The 17,903-nt window shown below is 31.0% G+C and overlaps 1 protein-coding gene across 1 annotated transcript in view; it reads right to left on the bottom strand.

Moving 5' to 3' along the window:
- Window positions 1-16,855, bottom strand: part of LOC108907729 (protein Malvolio) — a 48,238-nt gene extending 31,383 nt beyond the window's left edge. Inside the window, exon 1 of the mRNA XM_018711527.1 lies at window positions 16,382-16,855. Coding sequence (XP_018567043.1) covers window positions 16,382-16,510 — 129 coding nt within the window. The 5' untranslated portion in view covers window positions 16,511-16,855. The remainder of the gene's footprint in view (window positions 1-16,381) is intronic.
- Between the last annotated feature and the right edge of the window lie 1,048 nt (window positions 16,856-17,903).

Below are 17,903 nucleotides of genomic sequence, written 5' to 3'. Positions count from 1 at the left end.
ACGGGCTCAGAGTTACGTTTTCTTTCTTTAATCTTATTTGATTAGAGTTTAGAACTTGAGAGTTTTTAGCATACCTGGTCGGATCAAATAGATCCCGAATTCGGATTCAGCGACCCCAACGTATATGTAGTATTGGTTTATTTTGTTGGCAATTGATTTTCTACATTTGACCTTGAACTAAACTTAACCCAGACCTGGTTGGGCCAAACGAACACCGGATTCGGATTCAGTAACATCAAAAACGCATGGATAAGTAGATTTACTTTGTTGGCAATTGATTCTCTACATTTGACCTTATACTGACCTTAACCCAGATCTTATAGGGTCAAATGGACACCGGATTTGGATACAGCGATCCCAAAAACATATAGATATGTAGGTATACTTTGTTGGCAATTGATTGTCTACATTTGACCTTGAACAGACCTTAACCCAGAGCTAATCGGATCAAACGGACATCGGATTAGGTTGGCAATTTATTCTCTACATTTGACCTTGAACTAAACTTAAGCCAGATCTGATCGAGTCAAACGGACACCGGATTCGGATTCAGTGATCCCAAAAACGTATAGATACGTAGGTTTAGTTTGTTGTCAATTGGATTTCTATATTTGACCTTGAACTGACCTTAAACCAGAGCTAATCGTGTTAATCGGACACCGGACATCGGATTCAGCGACCCCAAAACCATATGAATACCATGGTCTTGTCTTTCGGACCTGCCACTTTTTTTTGTGGGGCTGTGTAATTAGAGCTGTTACAATCGAACCTGTAATCGAACGAGATTTCTTTTACGATTTTAGTTGTCTTTTGATGCATTAATTGTTTGTAATTATGTCGAGCGTAATTAGTGCTAAAAAACAGCAAACAATTCGTATTATACTGACTAAAAAAAACAAATTTATTATTTATTTATATTTATTAATTTTTTTAAGTAGCTATAAAATTATTAACATATAAAATCTATTCAGGGAGAAAACAAAACAAAGATATATTTTTTGGAATAGAAAAGAATTTTATGAAATTACATAACGGAAAATAATGAGTTCTAAAACTGCCTTTGGTTTAAGTACGTAAGTTCCACTAAAAATTTTACTTACGAAGTAGTCTCTGAAATATGTCTAACGTCTCGTCATCTTGGGACACCCTGTATGTAAGGAATGACTTCAGAAGGTGCAGATGGCGGTGTTTTAGCTTGATTAGCTCGACGTCTTCTATCTTCCACCGAGCTATTTACTGATAGTTACTCGCAAAACTCCCTGTACAGGGTTATTCATATAACATTTTACCCTCCTTAACTCTTTTATTTTTTGAGTTAGACAAAAATAGTTATGATAAAAGTTGTAGGGAATCTTTCTGTGAGTTTAATGAGTTTATGAAAATTGAAATTATACAGGGCGTTCCATAGATACGAACCAAACTAATGTTTTTTTATATATGAAACACCCTGTATATTATTCGATTTTCGGAATCTCTGCTTCTTCCTGATTCTAACAATATATAATATATTGTGCGTTTACTTAACAATTTGCTCAATATTCTATTTTGAAAAACTAAATCTCGCAATGCTTCAGAGTTTATTAACGATACATAAATTATAAATTTTCAATAATTGCTCCATCATGTGCAAGACAAACTATACCTCTTAATTAAATTTCTCTTAAAATTATTTCTTGACCTGATTCATTTAAAATGCGAATTTCCTGGGATATATTTCTTTCAGCTGATTTACATTATTTTTATTTTATTTGTTTTTGTATCCCAGAGAAAAAAATCCATAGGGGTTAAGTGTGGACTTCGGGGAAGCCACAAAATTGTACTGTTGGTATTGTGTAGGTGCTGCTTAACGGCATTTGCTCTGTGTGCTGGAGCGCCATCTTGCTGCCAGACAATATTTTGCACATTAAGAGCATTCACCAAATTACATATTTCTCATCTGAGAAGTTCAATGTATTCCAGTTCATCAAAGAGATAAAATACTGGACCTGTTTTGCCTCTGAATATTGGTGTGGATTTTCTGACACCCAGTGATGTGAATTCCTTCTATTAAAAACGCCACTTGTTGTAAAAGTGGCCTCATCAGTCCACAAGATAGAATGGTAATAGTAGTAGTAGTAGTAGTTCCGTTGACGCTGGTGATAGTTAGTAATAGTAATTGTAGTAGTAACAGTAGAAGTAGTAATAGTTGTTGTTGCGGCAATGTAATAGTGTCAATAGCAGCATTACGAGCCTATAAATTCTTCATTTTGTAAATATCTATCCAGCATTATTTGGCAAAACTCGTTCTTCCTATTAGTGTCATTTCCATATAATTTTTGTATCAGGCGATAACAATGTGGTTTATATTTGTTTACTTTTAATACTCTCTGAATCGAACTCCAGGATATTTCCAAATGCCTTAATTCTTTCTTCCTTATTTTTTACCGTACCAGTATTTCTCCATTTGTTGTAGATATATCTGATATACAGGGTGTTAGTAAATAAGTGCGACAAATTTTAGGGGGTGATTCTACATGAGAAAATAATGGCAGTTTGCTTATAAACGTATGTCCGCAAATGATTCGTTTTCCGAGATACGGGGTGTCAAAGTTTTCCTTAAAAACTTACGATTTAATTTATTGCTCTGAAACCGGTCGAGATGTGCAAATGAAATTTGGTGGGTTTTAAGAGGTAGTTATTGCGCATTTTTTGACATGAAATTAAAAATTTTATGTTCATTATTGGCTCGCATACGGGTAATAATCTCCACTTTTTTTAAAGAAAAAAATGGGACGCCACTGAGATATTACAAATTAAAAATCATTTTTGAATTCCTCGTTCAATTTGTGACAAAAATCTCTCTTGCCTTTTCATCGTATGGGGCGCCATTTTGATGCAAAAAAATAAAACATCTTAACGCGTATTTTTTATTTCTTTAATACATTATCGAGAACTATCTAATACAATAATATTAAACCAGAACAATAACAGAAAATAACACTAATAAAATTTTGAAAAGGCGCAAAGCTACAACAAATGTTCATAATGACCTCCCTCAGACGTGACATCTCTTCGCCTCATTGATTGTCGTATTCGCGCAAATATTCCTGGTATATTTCTTATTGTCTCGCAGCCGACTATAATTCGATTCCTCAGGTCATCAACATTTTCAACGGGAGTGGAATAAACTAATGACTTAAGAAAACCCGAAATGCAAAATTCAAGGGGATTTATAATATTCCGTACCTCCCCTACCTATCCAACGATTTGGATATACTGTGTCTAAGTGATTACGTACATTAATGCTAAAATGGGCTTGTTGCACCATCATGCATGTACCATAGGTGTTGTCTCAGCTGTAGAGGAATTTCTTCAAGAAGAACAGGTAACTCTTGCTGTAGGAAATTAAGATAAAATTCGCCTGTTAGTCGTTGTGGGAGGAAATATGGACCGATTAAATGATCATCAATTACCCCAAGCCATACATTTACGGAAAACTGATGCTGAAAATGAGCTTTAAAGATTCCATGGGGGTTTTCTTCAGCCCATACGTGATTGTTATGGACATTTCGTATACACTGTCGTTCAAAAGTAGCTTCGTCAGTAAACAAAACGGCATTTAAAAAATTAGGAATTTGAGCGATTTGATGATTAATCCATTGGCAAAACAATAGGCGTGGAGAAAAGTCTGTAGGTAGTAGAGCTTGCACACGTTCAATATGAAACGGATACAATTGCTGTTCTTTAAGAATTTTAAATACAGTGAAGTTGCTTACATTCAATATATTGGCAATTCTTCGAGTACCTGTTTCAGGTGACTCCGCAATTAACTCGAAAACTGCTTCTTCTAGTTGCACAGTTCGTATTTCTCGAGGGCGCCCACAGTCAACCGTTTGTTTCTTAAATGAACCATTTTCGCGCAAACGTTGATGAAGGCGAGCAAATATTGTTTGATGAGGTACCCTATGTCCTGGATACAACTCAGCATACAATCGTCGAGCTTGCCGGCCATTTCCATTACTTCGACCATAGACAAAATGCATGTCTGACAATTCCCCATTTGTAAAATTTTCCATTCTTTTCGATAAAAGAAAAATTAATTACTTATTAACACTAATGTTATAGCACACTAAAAGCTTAATAAATTAATAATGACGAAACGCTAATTTGACATTTCTTAAAAATATTCGTATTTAACAGACAAATGTTGCCTGTAGCCTACTAGGTAATGTATTAAAGAAATAAAAAATACGCGTTAAGATGTTTTATTTTTTTGCATTAAATCTGCGCCCCATACGAAGAAATGGCAAGTGAGATTTTTTGTCACAAATTGAACGAGGAATTCAAAAATGATTTTTAATTGTAATATCTCAGTGGCGTACCATTTTTTTCTTTAAAAAATTGAGATTATTACCAGTACGCGCGCCAATGATGAACATAAAATTTTTAATTTCGTGTCAAAAAATGCGCAATAACTACCTCTTAAAACCCACCAAATTTAATTTGCACATCTCGACCGGTTTCAGAGCAATAAATTAAATCGTCAGTTTTTAAGAAAAACTGACACCCCGTATCTCGGAAAACGAATCATTTGCGGATATACGTTTATAAGCAAACTGCCATTAATTTCTTATGTAGAATCACCCCCTGAAATTTGTCGCACTTATTTACTAACACCCTGTATATTTTATGAGGTAAATGTCTTGCGGGGAACCTTCGTGCAGACTCGTGTCTAATGCGCATGGCATTCTTCTCTCAAGAAAGATATCATTCAACAATATAATTTTTTTTCATAAAAACTATGAAAGTTATACACCATTTTCAAAGGAGTAGGGAAAATAGTGTTACATGTATCAAATCTTCGGTTCTATGAAAACATTTTTTCATGGCGAGATTCAGTCTTTCAAAGCAGAATATTGAGCAAATTATTAAGTAAATCTACAACGTATACACATTATTGGAATCAGGTAGAGGCACAGATTCCGAAAATCGAATTTTATACAGGGTGTTCCATTTAAAAAACAAAAGTTTGCTTCGTATCTTTGGAACGCCATGTATAACTTCTATTTTCATAAACTCATTAAACTCACAGAAACATTCCCTACAACTTTCATGTTAACTACTTTTGTCTAACTCAAAAAATAAAAATGTTAAGTTGGTAAAATGTTATATGAATAACCCTGTACACTAGAAATCACTGATATGGCCACATACCACAAAGTAGATAATGATATAAAAACTTATTTATTTAAAAATATAATATACTTTTATTTTCATTAATAAAACGACAGTATTAGTTAATGCCTGGTATACGACGACTTGGTAATCATCGTGCGCATAACGTTTACGACACTCATTTTAGGAAAGTACCAGATAAGTAGCTGCTGATTACTTAATGCCTTGTTGTTAATAATGTAGGCTCGAGTTCGTAACGACTTGATAGAGCAACCACACATTAAGTGATTCAGTTAATGAGTTTTTGAATTGATAATCATCCTGTCTTCCTGATACCTCATTAGTCATTCATCAAATGGAATTTTATTACCTATCGTTCAGTGTAAAAGCATGTATTAACTTAAATTGTATTAAAATACAACTTTCGAAAGTAAGCTACGAGGCAAGATATTTGAGTATAATCTTTAAAGGAAAAAAAACCTCTACTCCGATTTTAAATAATTGCAACTGTAAAACGCTAACAAGATACGAGGTATGTGCAGGAAATAACCGAACTTTATTTTTACCAATTTTATTTTAAATTTTGTACAATTTTTGGCCCTTGTTTTTTTCAAATATACTTTCCTCCCTATGGAGTGTGAGGGAAGACAGTAATCTGATTTTTGGCACAAAACTGACGAATAGACAAAGCTCAGCCATGAGTTGTCACAAATCATATTTCTATTAGTAGTCCTCATTCAGAGCAAGTTAATTCGATTACTAGTCTTGTCGCTTCCAATAATACTACCAATTTACTTCCAACAGCTATTGTTCAAATATTAGACTCTTGAGGATTTTATCAAAAAGTTCGCGTTCTGATTGACGAAGAAAGTCGAAAAAACTTTATTATATAAACTTGTGTCAAACGTCAAACACACAAAGAATATCTCGCGCTATTTTCGGTCTAGGACAAATGTCTTCATCAGCTTCTACTTCAGTTGAATATCAAGTCAAATTCGACCTCGTGGTCGAGTTCCTCCAGTATTTAACACTGATGTTTTAGTAATACCCAAAATTTGTTTCGACATGCCAAACGTCCCTATTGCTGTGGAAAAGTGGAAACACCTTCATAACATAGATCTAGGAGATCCCAGTTTCACACAGTTCACTGTTTCACCTTAAGGCAGGAATTAAAAATGTACGATTCGATTAAAGTTGAAAAAACAGTGAGCGTCAATTTGACATTGGATCGAGACTGACCTGTTTTCTTCAAACATGGAGATCCTTTACCAAATCCATTGTGATGATTGAACCTTTGTCTCAATGTCGTAGTCGTAAACTTAGTTTTCGTCTCCCGTCATGATCCTTTGAATGAATGTTTCATCGTCTTTGGATTGTTCGAGGAGTTGCCGAAGCACGTCCACAAGATTTTCTATTGTTGTTCGTCGTCAAACGAGGAACAACTTTGCTGCAACTTGATGCGTGTACAATTTTTCAGTCAAAATTTCATAGCATGACCCAATTGAGATGCTAACCTCTTCTGAAATCACTCTGACAGTCAATCGATGATTTGCATGCACCAGATCTTTGACTTTCTGAACGTGGAAGCCATCAGTTGAAGCCAAAAGCTTTTCTGGTCGAGGAACATCTTTAATTAACTGACGACCACTTTTAATTAGTGAAAACCATTCGTAACATAATCTCTGTAAGCTTGTTTTAAAAATTGTAACGTTTCCGTGAAAGTTTTCCCCACTTTCTCGCAAAATTTTACGTTGCATCGTTGTTCTAGAATATCGCACATTTCAAAAATTGTCACTAACACATAAACATGTTGCACTCAAATAACAATATCACGAAAACTAAATGAGACATCAACAATCCAAGGACATGTGGTTACCCACACCCCATATCATTAAATATCTCCATTAGAGAGTAATTTAAAAGGTTCGGTGACTTTCTGAACAGGCGTACTCAAACGTTGACAATGAAAATTTTCAAACATCCTTTAAAATTTGTACTACTGTTTCTTATTTTGCAGACTTTATTGTTGATCATAGAGGAAAATAAAGCGGAATCAAGAAAGCGAGACAAATCGTCACTTAGAGATTATGTTGTTCTACATCCGTTTTCACAAGTTTTCCAGAAAACGAGATTAATGAGTTTTTGCCATTTAGTTTAATTAATAGCTTATGAAATTTAAATACAACTATTTATTTTAAATCCTATATTTTAGTTAATTGTTATTATAATATTAAAATACTTAGTAATGTTGTAGTTTTGTTATGAAAAAATTAATAAAATTTCTAGAATTGGATGTAGCACACAACACATTTATACAGATACAACCATATTTAAAACATATATATATATATATTTGTACATTTTATCATCCTAACAGGTACGTACTATTTTTAGAAAAACTATTAATGTATAAATGAAAATAAATACAGTAAAATATTATGGCGAAAATGTTAACTATTTTAAAATCAATGTTACTTTTTCCCTTCTTAACAGGCTTTTGTGCATTTTCTGATACTCCTTCCTTTTCGTTGGTCTTTTTCTTACTTCTAGTTTTCATTCCGTGACTTATTACTTCACTACTTTGGAATATTTTGTCTTCTGCAGACGTCTTTATTTTATTTTTAGTTTGATTTTTCATGTTACTTTGATTCATTGTACTATCCTGTTTTTTATCACTTGTAGAGGATGTATTAGTTGGAATTTAATTTTCTTTTTTTCTTGAGTCCTTGTTTATTGTATGTTCATATAGAGCTCGTTCAGCTAATGGAATCTGTGTGTAGCGTTATATACATTGTTATTAATATTGCAATGCGCAGTTAGGTTGTAACAGTTCAATTTTGAACGATAGTAATAGTGTCCAACATTGGCCTTTGGCAAGGAAAATACATTCTGTAAATCGAAAGTTAATATACAAGCTTGTGCAGCATTTCCTTTTTTGTATCTTGTTTTGTCTCGTTCACTTTCTTGATACCCTACAAGTTTTCTCCGTTCATGCTCTTTTTGTACCGCATTTTCTTCTTCAGTTGGATTTTTTATGATTTTGTAAGCTTCGCAGCGATCGCAAAGGTCTTTCTTGTGTTTAAAAAATGCAAGGTTGTATTCATAATTAAACATATCTGAATACATTTGGTATGCAACTGGTTTTTCTGTAGTTTGTAAATATAAATTGTACATTCGAGTGAGATTCAAGCCCCTATCCAGATATTTTTTCGATGTACTTGCTCTGCAGTAATGTGATTCCATGCAATGAAATGATTCAATATGTTGTCTAACTTGTTTTTTTATGTCCTCTGGTATATTTCTCTTTACATGTTGGCCCCATAAGGACTTCCTTGGTATATCTGTAACAGTATTACGCATTTTCTTAAAATAATAGTAGATACTATTTTTGCTAATATTCAACGTATTGCAAAAAAACTCTTGACAAACGTGTATCTTTATGTTATTATAAACAAATGAGTATTCATAAGAATATGTTTTTTGCTATTTTCTTTTTCCGTTCGTTTTCTTTTTGCAATAACTCGTTGAACGTGTTTTGAGTAAAAATGTGCTTTGCTGTTCTAGAGCCCAAAATTGTTTATTTAATTCCTCCCTTTCTGGAGGGAGTATTTTTTTTTCACAATTAAAATAACAATTGTTTGAATGGCAACTTTTTGATAGAACGACAGATTTTTTCGGTTTGACAATGCCCTTGGTATTTATATATTTATCACCATGTTGTCGCTTTTCTTTTCTAACATTTCTTTTCCATTTGGACGGAGTTCGCATTTTCTTCCTTGTTTTTTTACGCGTCACAGCATCGTCATCCATTACAGCTATAGGTTGCTCAATTACTATTTCAATTTGGCGAAAAAAAAATAATACGAACTTATTAAAAAGCAACAATTTTAATCAACAGTATTTAATGCATTTTGTACAATTTCTTATTGCAAATAATCAGCAACAAATTGGAAAAATATCTGTTTATAATATTTGTCGGAATAAGATTTCAAAATAAAAAAACCGCCAGTCAGTATACAATAGATTATTAACAGTTGAGTAAATTTTGTTTACTGTTTTTTTGTTGTATCGGCCATTTATTAATTTTATAGATGAAAATATTATTTTTAATGCTGTCAAATATTATAAGTAATAAATAAAGTAAATTTTTGCAATATCCTACTGATTATTCACTAATCAGTTTATTACAACCCTTATTTAAATATCACACAAAACTGTTATTGCTTAATTCTTCGAATTGTTAAAATTTGTTGATTCTAAAAAAACTGTTGTTTCCAATTGAGTAGCATTTTCGGATAATATATCACATGTGCCTAATACCTGTAATTCTTGTACTGGTAGGTTTTCTAAAATGATAACGTCCATTTTTTGAAAGTCTAAGTTTTCTATATTTTGATCATTTTCTTTTCCTTCACAAACACCATTCACAAAATCAACTCCATCATTATGACCAACACCATTATTAAAACTTGTTGTATAATCTTCATTGCATAACTCTGCCAACAGACTACAACAATTAAAAAACCTTATTATTAATTATTATAAACTACTTTTCTACATGCATGCGTTTAAGCAGAGTCAAGTCAGGCTATGCAGTCAATCAACCGACTTAAATTATTATTGGTAAATAATAAGTTTTAACTTACTTCCATGCATCACTTGGACACTCTGAAGGTTTATACGGTGGTAGAGATTCGTTTGTCATATCCATTTTATAATATTTTGTAGCTAAAACACGTAAATACCGGAAAATAATGCTGAAAATTAAGAGACTGTTCAACTCCAAAACACATGAAAAAGTAAGGTTAAGTCGGACGTAGAACAAAAGCAGTTCCAGCTACGAAGTTGGATATGGAACAATTTAAAACGACAGTAGGATATAGAACAAAATAAATTGGATGCAGATACGTGTATATTTTAAGGTTTATAGGCCAACTTATAACATAACTGCATTATAGGGGATATGGGACAAAATTACAGTTCATTTTAAATCTACTTTGTGAATGTAGCACAAATGAGACACTGAAATCTTGTTTATGGAACAACACAGCACGGAAATTGATATATATTCATATAGATGTCGCTACAGGAAATACGTTTATAGTAAAAATAGTACCATTATTTCATTCATTCAAATTCCGGCAAAATACACCTAAAAAGAAACGAGAAAGTGCCAGGTGCACGCACACGTGCACGATAATGAGTTGTCCGGCCTATACGTCCATCCCACTCTCTTGCTATCTCATAAAAGAGAAGGGTAATAAAATAATAAAAACTCCAATTTGCGGCCGCCGGTTGTTTGTTCTGAAAATATTTCTATTTTCTATCTTCTACATATTATTATGTATGTACATATTTACAAAATAGGAGGATGGCAAGTGGTTGTACAAATTTATAACATTTGCAGCCAACTAAGAGTTTTATTTCCTATTATTTTCTACATTTTAGTACTTATATGGATTCGGACTAGGATAGGTGCGAATGTAATTATTTCTTGTATGGATCTTTGAGCTGTTATCTTTTATTCTTGCGTTTAACTACAGGCTGTTATACTAAACTTTATCGCACTATTGTGGCACCCTATACAGGGTGTCCCGAAATAAATGCAACAAAATTTGGTCAGAAATTCTTAAGAGAAATTTAAAGGACCCGTATTTTTTATTTTTGATAAGTGCGGCCCCCTTTCGGAGATATAGCCCCCTGAAACAAGCCCCTAAAAATTTAATTTTTTTTATATCTCAGAGCTCTATCGCACAAGAACCACCAAATTTGGTACACAGGGATTTTATGACATGTAGAATGCGATGCTGATAAGCTTTTTGGCAAGGGGCCCCCACAAGACACTTTTTCGGGGGCCCCCTTGCTTTTGGGGCCACCGAACTTTAGTTGCATATTTGTTTTTAAAAAAATTAGGAGCCCCTTAGAAACTCCAGGGAATTTAAAAACTTTTTTGAAAAATTTTTTCGAAAAAAGCAGCGTTTTTCGAAAAAATGGCTAAATGTGATTGGATGCATATCGAGGTTCATATGAAATTTTAAAGTGTTAATCGTAGGTGGTTGGCATTCGCAATAAACAATCAATTTTATTCAATGACAGTTGTCATTAACCATCATCGGGAGCTTATGGAGACATGATCAGTAGTTGTAAAAAAATCACAATTGGGGGCTTGTTTCAGGGGGCTATATCTCCGAAAGGGGGCCGCACTTATCAAAAATAAAAAAAAGGGTCCCTTAAATTTCTCTTAAGAATTTCTGACCAAACTTTGTTGCATTTATTTCGGGACACCCTGTATATGACTAGATATATCATTATGGTAAATCAAAAGCATAATAGGTAAAAATGTATAATTATCTATGTTTATAACGAATATTATCTGGTAAAATTCTTTTCTTACTTTCAGATACAGAGACAGTTAAATATAACCGGAAGAAGTCTATATGTTATTTCGTAATATACCTATAGTGGTGAAAACAACCCGCTCTATGTAGAACAAATTAAGAAAGATGAAGAATTATGGAAAAAATCAATGGCAACAAATTTGGAACAATTTTATAAAAATTGTATACTACCAGAAATAATATACAAAAATATTCCACAGGGAAAAAGATGTATGGATCCAGAATATATTATAGAAGCTCAAATTAATAAAAAGAAATAATTTTATTTTATGATTTTTTAAATTTTTTCCTGTTCTACTGTACCTATTCTATTTATTTCTTTATTACTTTCATTTATTTACATATTTATTAAACTACACTGTTCCACAGAATTTCTGTTTATATTGGAGGTATTAAAGTACCTACAACTATTTTTTCAAGTGAAGTGAACTGAATACCTATTTCTCATAAAAAAAATTTAGTCTCAAATCGTCCTTTTGTACATAATTCTTTACACATTTTTTGGACAAAATAAGTATATCGTACATATTTTTTATATTTTCTCATTATTATGTATATTCACAATTAAAATTCTATTTATATTAATATGCGAATTTTTTTTATCAAGAATTACTTAATATTAATTATTAAAAATATAATATTTTCCATTTCTGTTTATACCAAAGTAAGCCGCTTTATTCACAAATCGTAATTATAACATAACTTTCCGTTATGAACAACTTTTCTTATTAACATTTTTTTATATTATCAAAAACAAAAGCAGTTTATTCTTCAACGTTATTAATTTTGTTAAATTTCTGATCACCCTGTATATATATAAATTACAGTTTTTCATGACAAACATATTCAATTAAAAAGCAAAATATTTTTTGTCACGAATTACTTTTTCTAGTAGAATAGAAAATAAAAATGTTTTCCCTCTTATCCACTAACCGTAGATACTAATATAGGTATATTAATTATAAATTATGGTTTTAAATAAACTAAAAATTGTTTATATTTCATATTTTCTAAAATTATATAATAGTATGGACTTGCACTGTTACTTATATACTTTTATACAAAAATATATCTAAAATGATCATGACATTCTTTAAATATTTACGTATCAATTAACAGAAACCATGACTACCAATTCAGAATCAGGTTATACCAAATTAACCACATACAACAGCTGTTCGTTAAAAATAACCCGAGTCCATTCATAAATAAATTTTTACTAGTGCGACATCTATTACAAATCAAGCGAATTAAAAGTCGGAGATAATGCTATTCATGAATGAATATTTTTTAATAATTTTATTCCAATATAACTTTTTAAATAATAAAGTGATGAACAAACTATGAAATAAAGTCTAATCAGTTTATTTATTTAAAGACAACTATATAAAAAATTGCATAATTCTATAATACTATGAAGAAATAATCGTTTCTTTGTAAAAGTCCAAAATACCTTCATATTTAGAAACTAATTTCTCACGAATTATTTACCTATCCCAATTAATTTTTGCTTTACTGTCTTCATTTATACTTTACCAAATGTGATATGAAATTTTACTACTTTCTTCCATTGATTTAAAAAGATATATTGGAATAAAAAAGGGCTGTTTTCTACCATTTTTCGGTACAATTTAGGCAACCAGAAATGCATCAGTTTCCATCCTTTAGACAAATATAGAACAAGGTCGAAATTCTGAATAAAATGATGTATATAACACACATACGGCCGAAAGTGGATATAGAACAACATAATCCCTGGGTGACGAAATATAGAAAATACTGAATAACAACAAAATGACTTGTTAAAACAATTTGGGATAATGACAATCAACTTTAGGTTTTTCTTCATTGATATGAATGTGAAATTTTAACAGAATTTCATGCTTTATAGAATCACAACAAAAGTAATGAAAATTCTATCCAAATTTAATAAAATAAATACACCTACTATTATTATCTAAAGTGGGCTACAAATTCACAGACAAGCATGAATTATCTGGCTTTATGTGGCATTATGTTATTATTTATAATCTTTATTTTATTTTGTGGGATTTGTTGTTGAAGATTATTAGAAAACCTTATCCCTTATCTATTAAATGGGTGACGTTCAAAAGTTGTTAGCAACAAACGAAACTTAACACACAAAGAAGTCACTTAGTAGCTTTAATTGAAGATAATAAAATATTAAATAAACATTTATCTTCTAGTCGCCTTGCCAAATGAGCGTGCATCGCATTAGATTTTAATGATAAATATAATAAAATATTATATCTTTCATAGATATCTTACTGTTTTCCTGTGATTTTAGAAAACAAAAGCATCGTTGGTGCGTTAACCTTTATATCAGCAAGTAAAATTGTAAATATTACTCTTTATATTTTTCATTTCAAGTAGATAAACGATTGTTTTCCAGAATCTGCAGGAACAAATCTGATATTAGTACAAACAATGATTAATAGAAAATTGATATTTTAAGAGAAATATAAATTGTTAAATCGATAGACTTTAACTGCAAATTAATAAAGAAAGTTTCTACAAAGTTTTAAACATACAGGGTTTTTAAGATTAGTACATAAGTACGGTTTATTACAAACTAAAGTTAAGGTCAACCATACTAGAATAGAATATAATAGCGCAGAAAGGAATATAATAGAATAGAATAGCATAGAATAGAATGGAATGGAATGGAATGGAATGAAAGGGAATGGAACGGAACGGAACGGAACAGAACAGAATAAAACAGAATTTACTATATAACCACATTACATAGAAAATACAGGTTTATGGCAAATCAAAGATACACATTTTGAGATAAAAAAACATAGGTACACGTTTGTGAGTAAAATATAAGAAAGAAACATTCAAGAATAAAAATTAAAATTTTTAAACAATTTAGAAACTTTTAGCCATTATGGCTAAACTAAATGTTTAAATATTCTTGCATCGGCATCGTAATAAAAAATTTTTTTACGCAAATGCTTTTTAATTTCTGTTTTGAAATGCGTCATCGTGAGCTGTCTAACGGAAAGTGGCAAACCATTGTAAAGCCTTATTTCTGTGTGTCGATAGCGGTTTGTTCTAATCGCTGTACAGCAACTTGGAAAGTTATTAATATTCCCGAGAATTTCGGCTAAAGTAAATATTGGACATTCCATGCTAAATACTGAGGTCGTGACCCGACCATTTTTAATTTTCCTGATTTTTGTGGTATTATTTAGTACCTACCCACTTAGAGTAGCTTTCATGAGTTTTTTCAAATTTTTATGTCAACTCCACAGGAAGTTATGAGCATTTGAATGTTTAGGGAAAAATTTTTCAAATATAAAAATATAAAAAAAATTACTTTTAGTTTTTTGAGTTCTTCTTATTTTTAAATCAAAAAAGTGCTTTCTTTTCTTAGAAACATTCTTAAAAAAATCGTCTTTTAATATAAGCAAAATGAAACAGGTCCTAGAGTGGGATTTTCTTTATTGTATTTATTTTGGAATTATTTTTTTTGTATTTGTTTTTTATAGATAATGTATGCTGTTAAATCAAGTTCTATTATAGAAGTAAATAGCGATGACTAATCACTAAAAATACTATATATTTAAAACTACTTCTACTAATATTGTCATTATTAAATATCTAAATTATTATGAACCAAATATTGCACATTAATCCTGAGAAAATCAATTTTGGAAAAAGTTACTTTTTTCCGTTTTTCTCATTTACGTATCTCAGAAAGTTTTAAAGCAATTTGAATTCTGAAAAAAACAGATAAAACCCGATGAAATTCTGTTATATTTTGAAAAAACGTTTCGATAGGATGATTGTGGTCAAAATGACGGCCAGTTGAAAAAAATATGCATTTTCATTTTCCGAATAACGCTGTCAGGATGTAAATTTGGCGCCAAAGAACTGCAAAAATTTGTTGTCGGGAAATAAAAAAAATACGGGTATCATAAAATTCAAAGTAGATTAAGATCCCAAAGTTTAAAAAAATCGAAAAGTCGATTTTTTTTTGTTCATTGAATCCATATGGAAAGTACCAATAAAAAAGATTACATTGTTTAATTATATAAATGATAAGTGTGTTTTTTTAAATATTTTTGACAAATTATTTTTATCTGTGTAATTAATATGGATGAAATAAAAATATTTAATAGATTTTGTGTATTACTTTTTTGAATTATTTGAATACCTTTTAAGATAAAGAAAAAGTGCAATACCTAAAATTTACAGTTGTATAATTAAAAAAACTTATAAAATGATATTTTATTTGAGGGTAATTTTGTTTTCATTTTTAACATTGATATTTAACAGTAATCCCTAATCTGTGATACTAATTTAGTAAAAGTAATTTACATTTAAAGTTGATATTTCTAATTTATTTCATTTGAGATAACGCAAAATGTGATATCCAAACTAATATAAATTTGACCTTTATACAATTCTTAAAAGATCAAATTATTTCAGTCAAAATACTGCCTCATTTAAATTGACCTCAATTTTTTCAAGTTGTTAAACAGTAAAGCAGATATATCTTATTTGATAATTAATGAAAAATTTTTTCCTGTCAAAGATTCTTAGAAATGTTTCTTGTTTCCAGAATTATTTCGCACTTAGTTATAACTTTCAAAAAACGTTAAAAATAAATTATTTAATTATTCCCTAGTCCATATTTTTATTTCCAAATACTTTTTTAAGCAAAAAAAAATCAGTAGCTGAAATTCATAATTTGACAAAGAAATGCTAAATATATGTCAAAATCACAATTTTGTCATAACGACAGTTCATGATGAAAAAAGTCTTGCATAATTTTTTTAACAAAAAACAAATTACTATACCTTCTCAGTCTCGGGAATCCTCACTTTGTTCTTGGAAAAGTAAGTATTAATCTGCTCATCCTCGTAGTAGTGAGGCAGCTTTTCTTTTTTTATTTTGCCATTGCTAGTCTCCCCATTAGGCGTCGTCATCTTGTACAAGGAGAATCACGACAACACAAATCCAGAACCACAATCACCGTTATCACAAAACACAATAAACTATAATTTAACGAGCGACAGCAGCACTGATTTGCTATCGCCAATAAATCAGTCTTTATATATACAAGGGACGGGAATTTGAATTTTTGTTATCGCCGCCTTTTATTCTCTTCTGGCGGGACCTTTCTGTTATTATCGCTTGCTGACGATGTATCACGTACCCTGATAATTTAATAAGTACTTGGTGGAATACTCGCCGCACCGTACTTCACTCTCCCACTGTATTTAAATTATCAGGCGCTGCATTTATATCACCCTAGGCTGGAATCGCTCTCTGCTTCTGATAGCTGTTGCTAAATTGGTTAAACACATTGCTCGAAATTTGTTATCAGGAAGAGTTCAACATTTAATGCTTGGTTTAGGCAAGATGCGAGATGTAATCTCGTTAAATTGAATTTCATGGAATTTTGTACATGTGGACGGTATTTCCTCTGTACACAGATTGCAGGGACAGGTCAGTATTGGAATAATTGTAATAGTGAATGATTTGTAGACATATTTAATGACAATGTAGAAAAAATTGATGGTTACGGATAAAGAGAGTTATCATGAGATAAATGCGTGAAAATCAGATATAATTTATTCTGTGCTCTCTGATAAAGATAGTAGAGTAGAATGTCAAAGTGAAATAAACCTAACAAAGAACAAGAACAAAGAACAAGAACACGGAACCGAAAGGAGGAAACTTGGGAAACCCAACCTTATAATAAAATAGAACCACACATGAAAATATCAATGGAGAAATAACGTTTCGCAAAAATACCAGTCTAATCATCTTATGAGATTTAGATTTGATTTAATGAGATAGATAGATAGATAGATAGATATTTTATTCTTTGAGACATAAAAAGTGTATAAGAAACGTCAGATCAAGTTGTAAAAAACAGAAATTACATTTTAACAAATATTTAAACACACGTTATATATATAAAAAAACATAAAATATATAAAACATAATATAAAAAAGAGTAAATAAACGTTACAAGTAATGCTTGATTAGGTATAAAAGTCTGCGGTACTATATAAGCACTTTTCAACAAGATACAATTTTAGATTGAATTTAAAAGCATTTACACTTTTAATATTTTTTATATTTTCCGGAAGATTGTTGAACACTTTGGCACCAATCCGACTTGGAGCTTTAAAAGTAATATTTACTCTAGAATGAGGGATACGCAAATCATTCTTTATTCTAGTGTTTATGTTATGGACGTCACAGTTAGCTAAAAACTTAGATTTATTATTAAACACAAACAAACATATCTCAAACACATAAAGGCCAAAAAGGGTTAAGAGTTTATATCTACCAAATAGTTCCCGACAT

Source organism: Anoplophora glabripennis, unplaced genomic scaffold (genome assembly GCF_000390285.2).
Source record: "Anoplophora glabripennis isolate ALB-LARVAE unplaced genomic scaffold, Agla_2.0 scaffold295, whole genome shotgun sequence".
Lineage (NCBI taxonomy): Eukaryota > Metazoa > Arthropoda > Insecta > Coleoptera > Cerambycidae > Anoplophora > Anoplophora glabripennis.
This window is presented reverse-complemented; position numbering and strand designations above follow the sequence as displayed.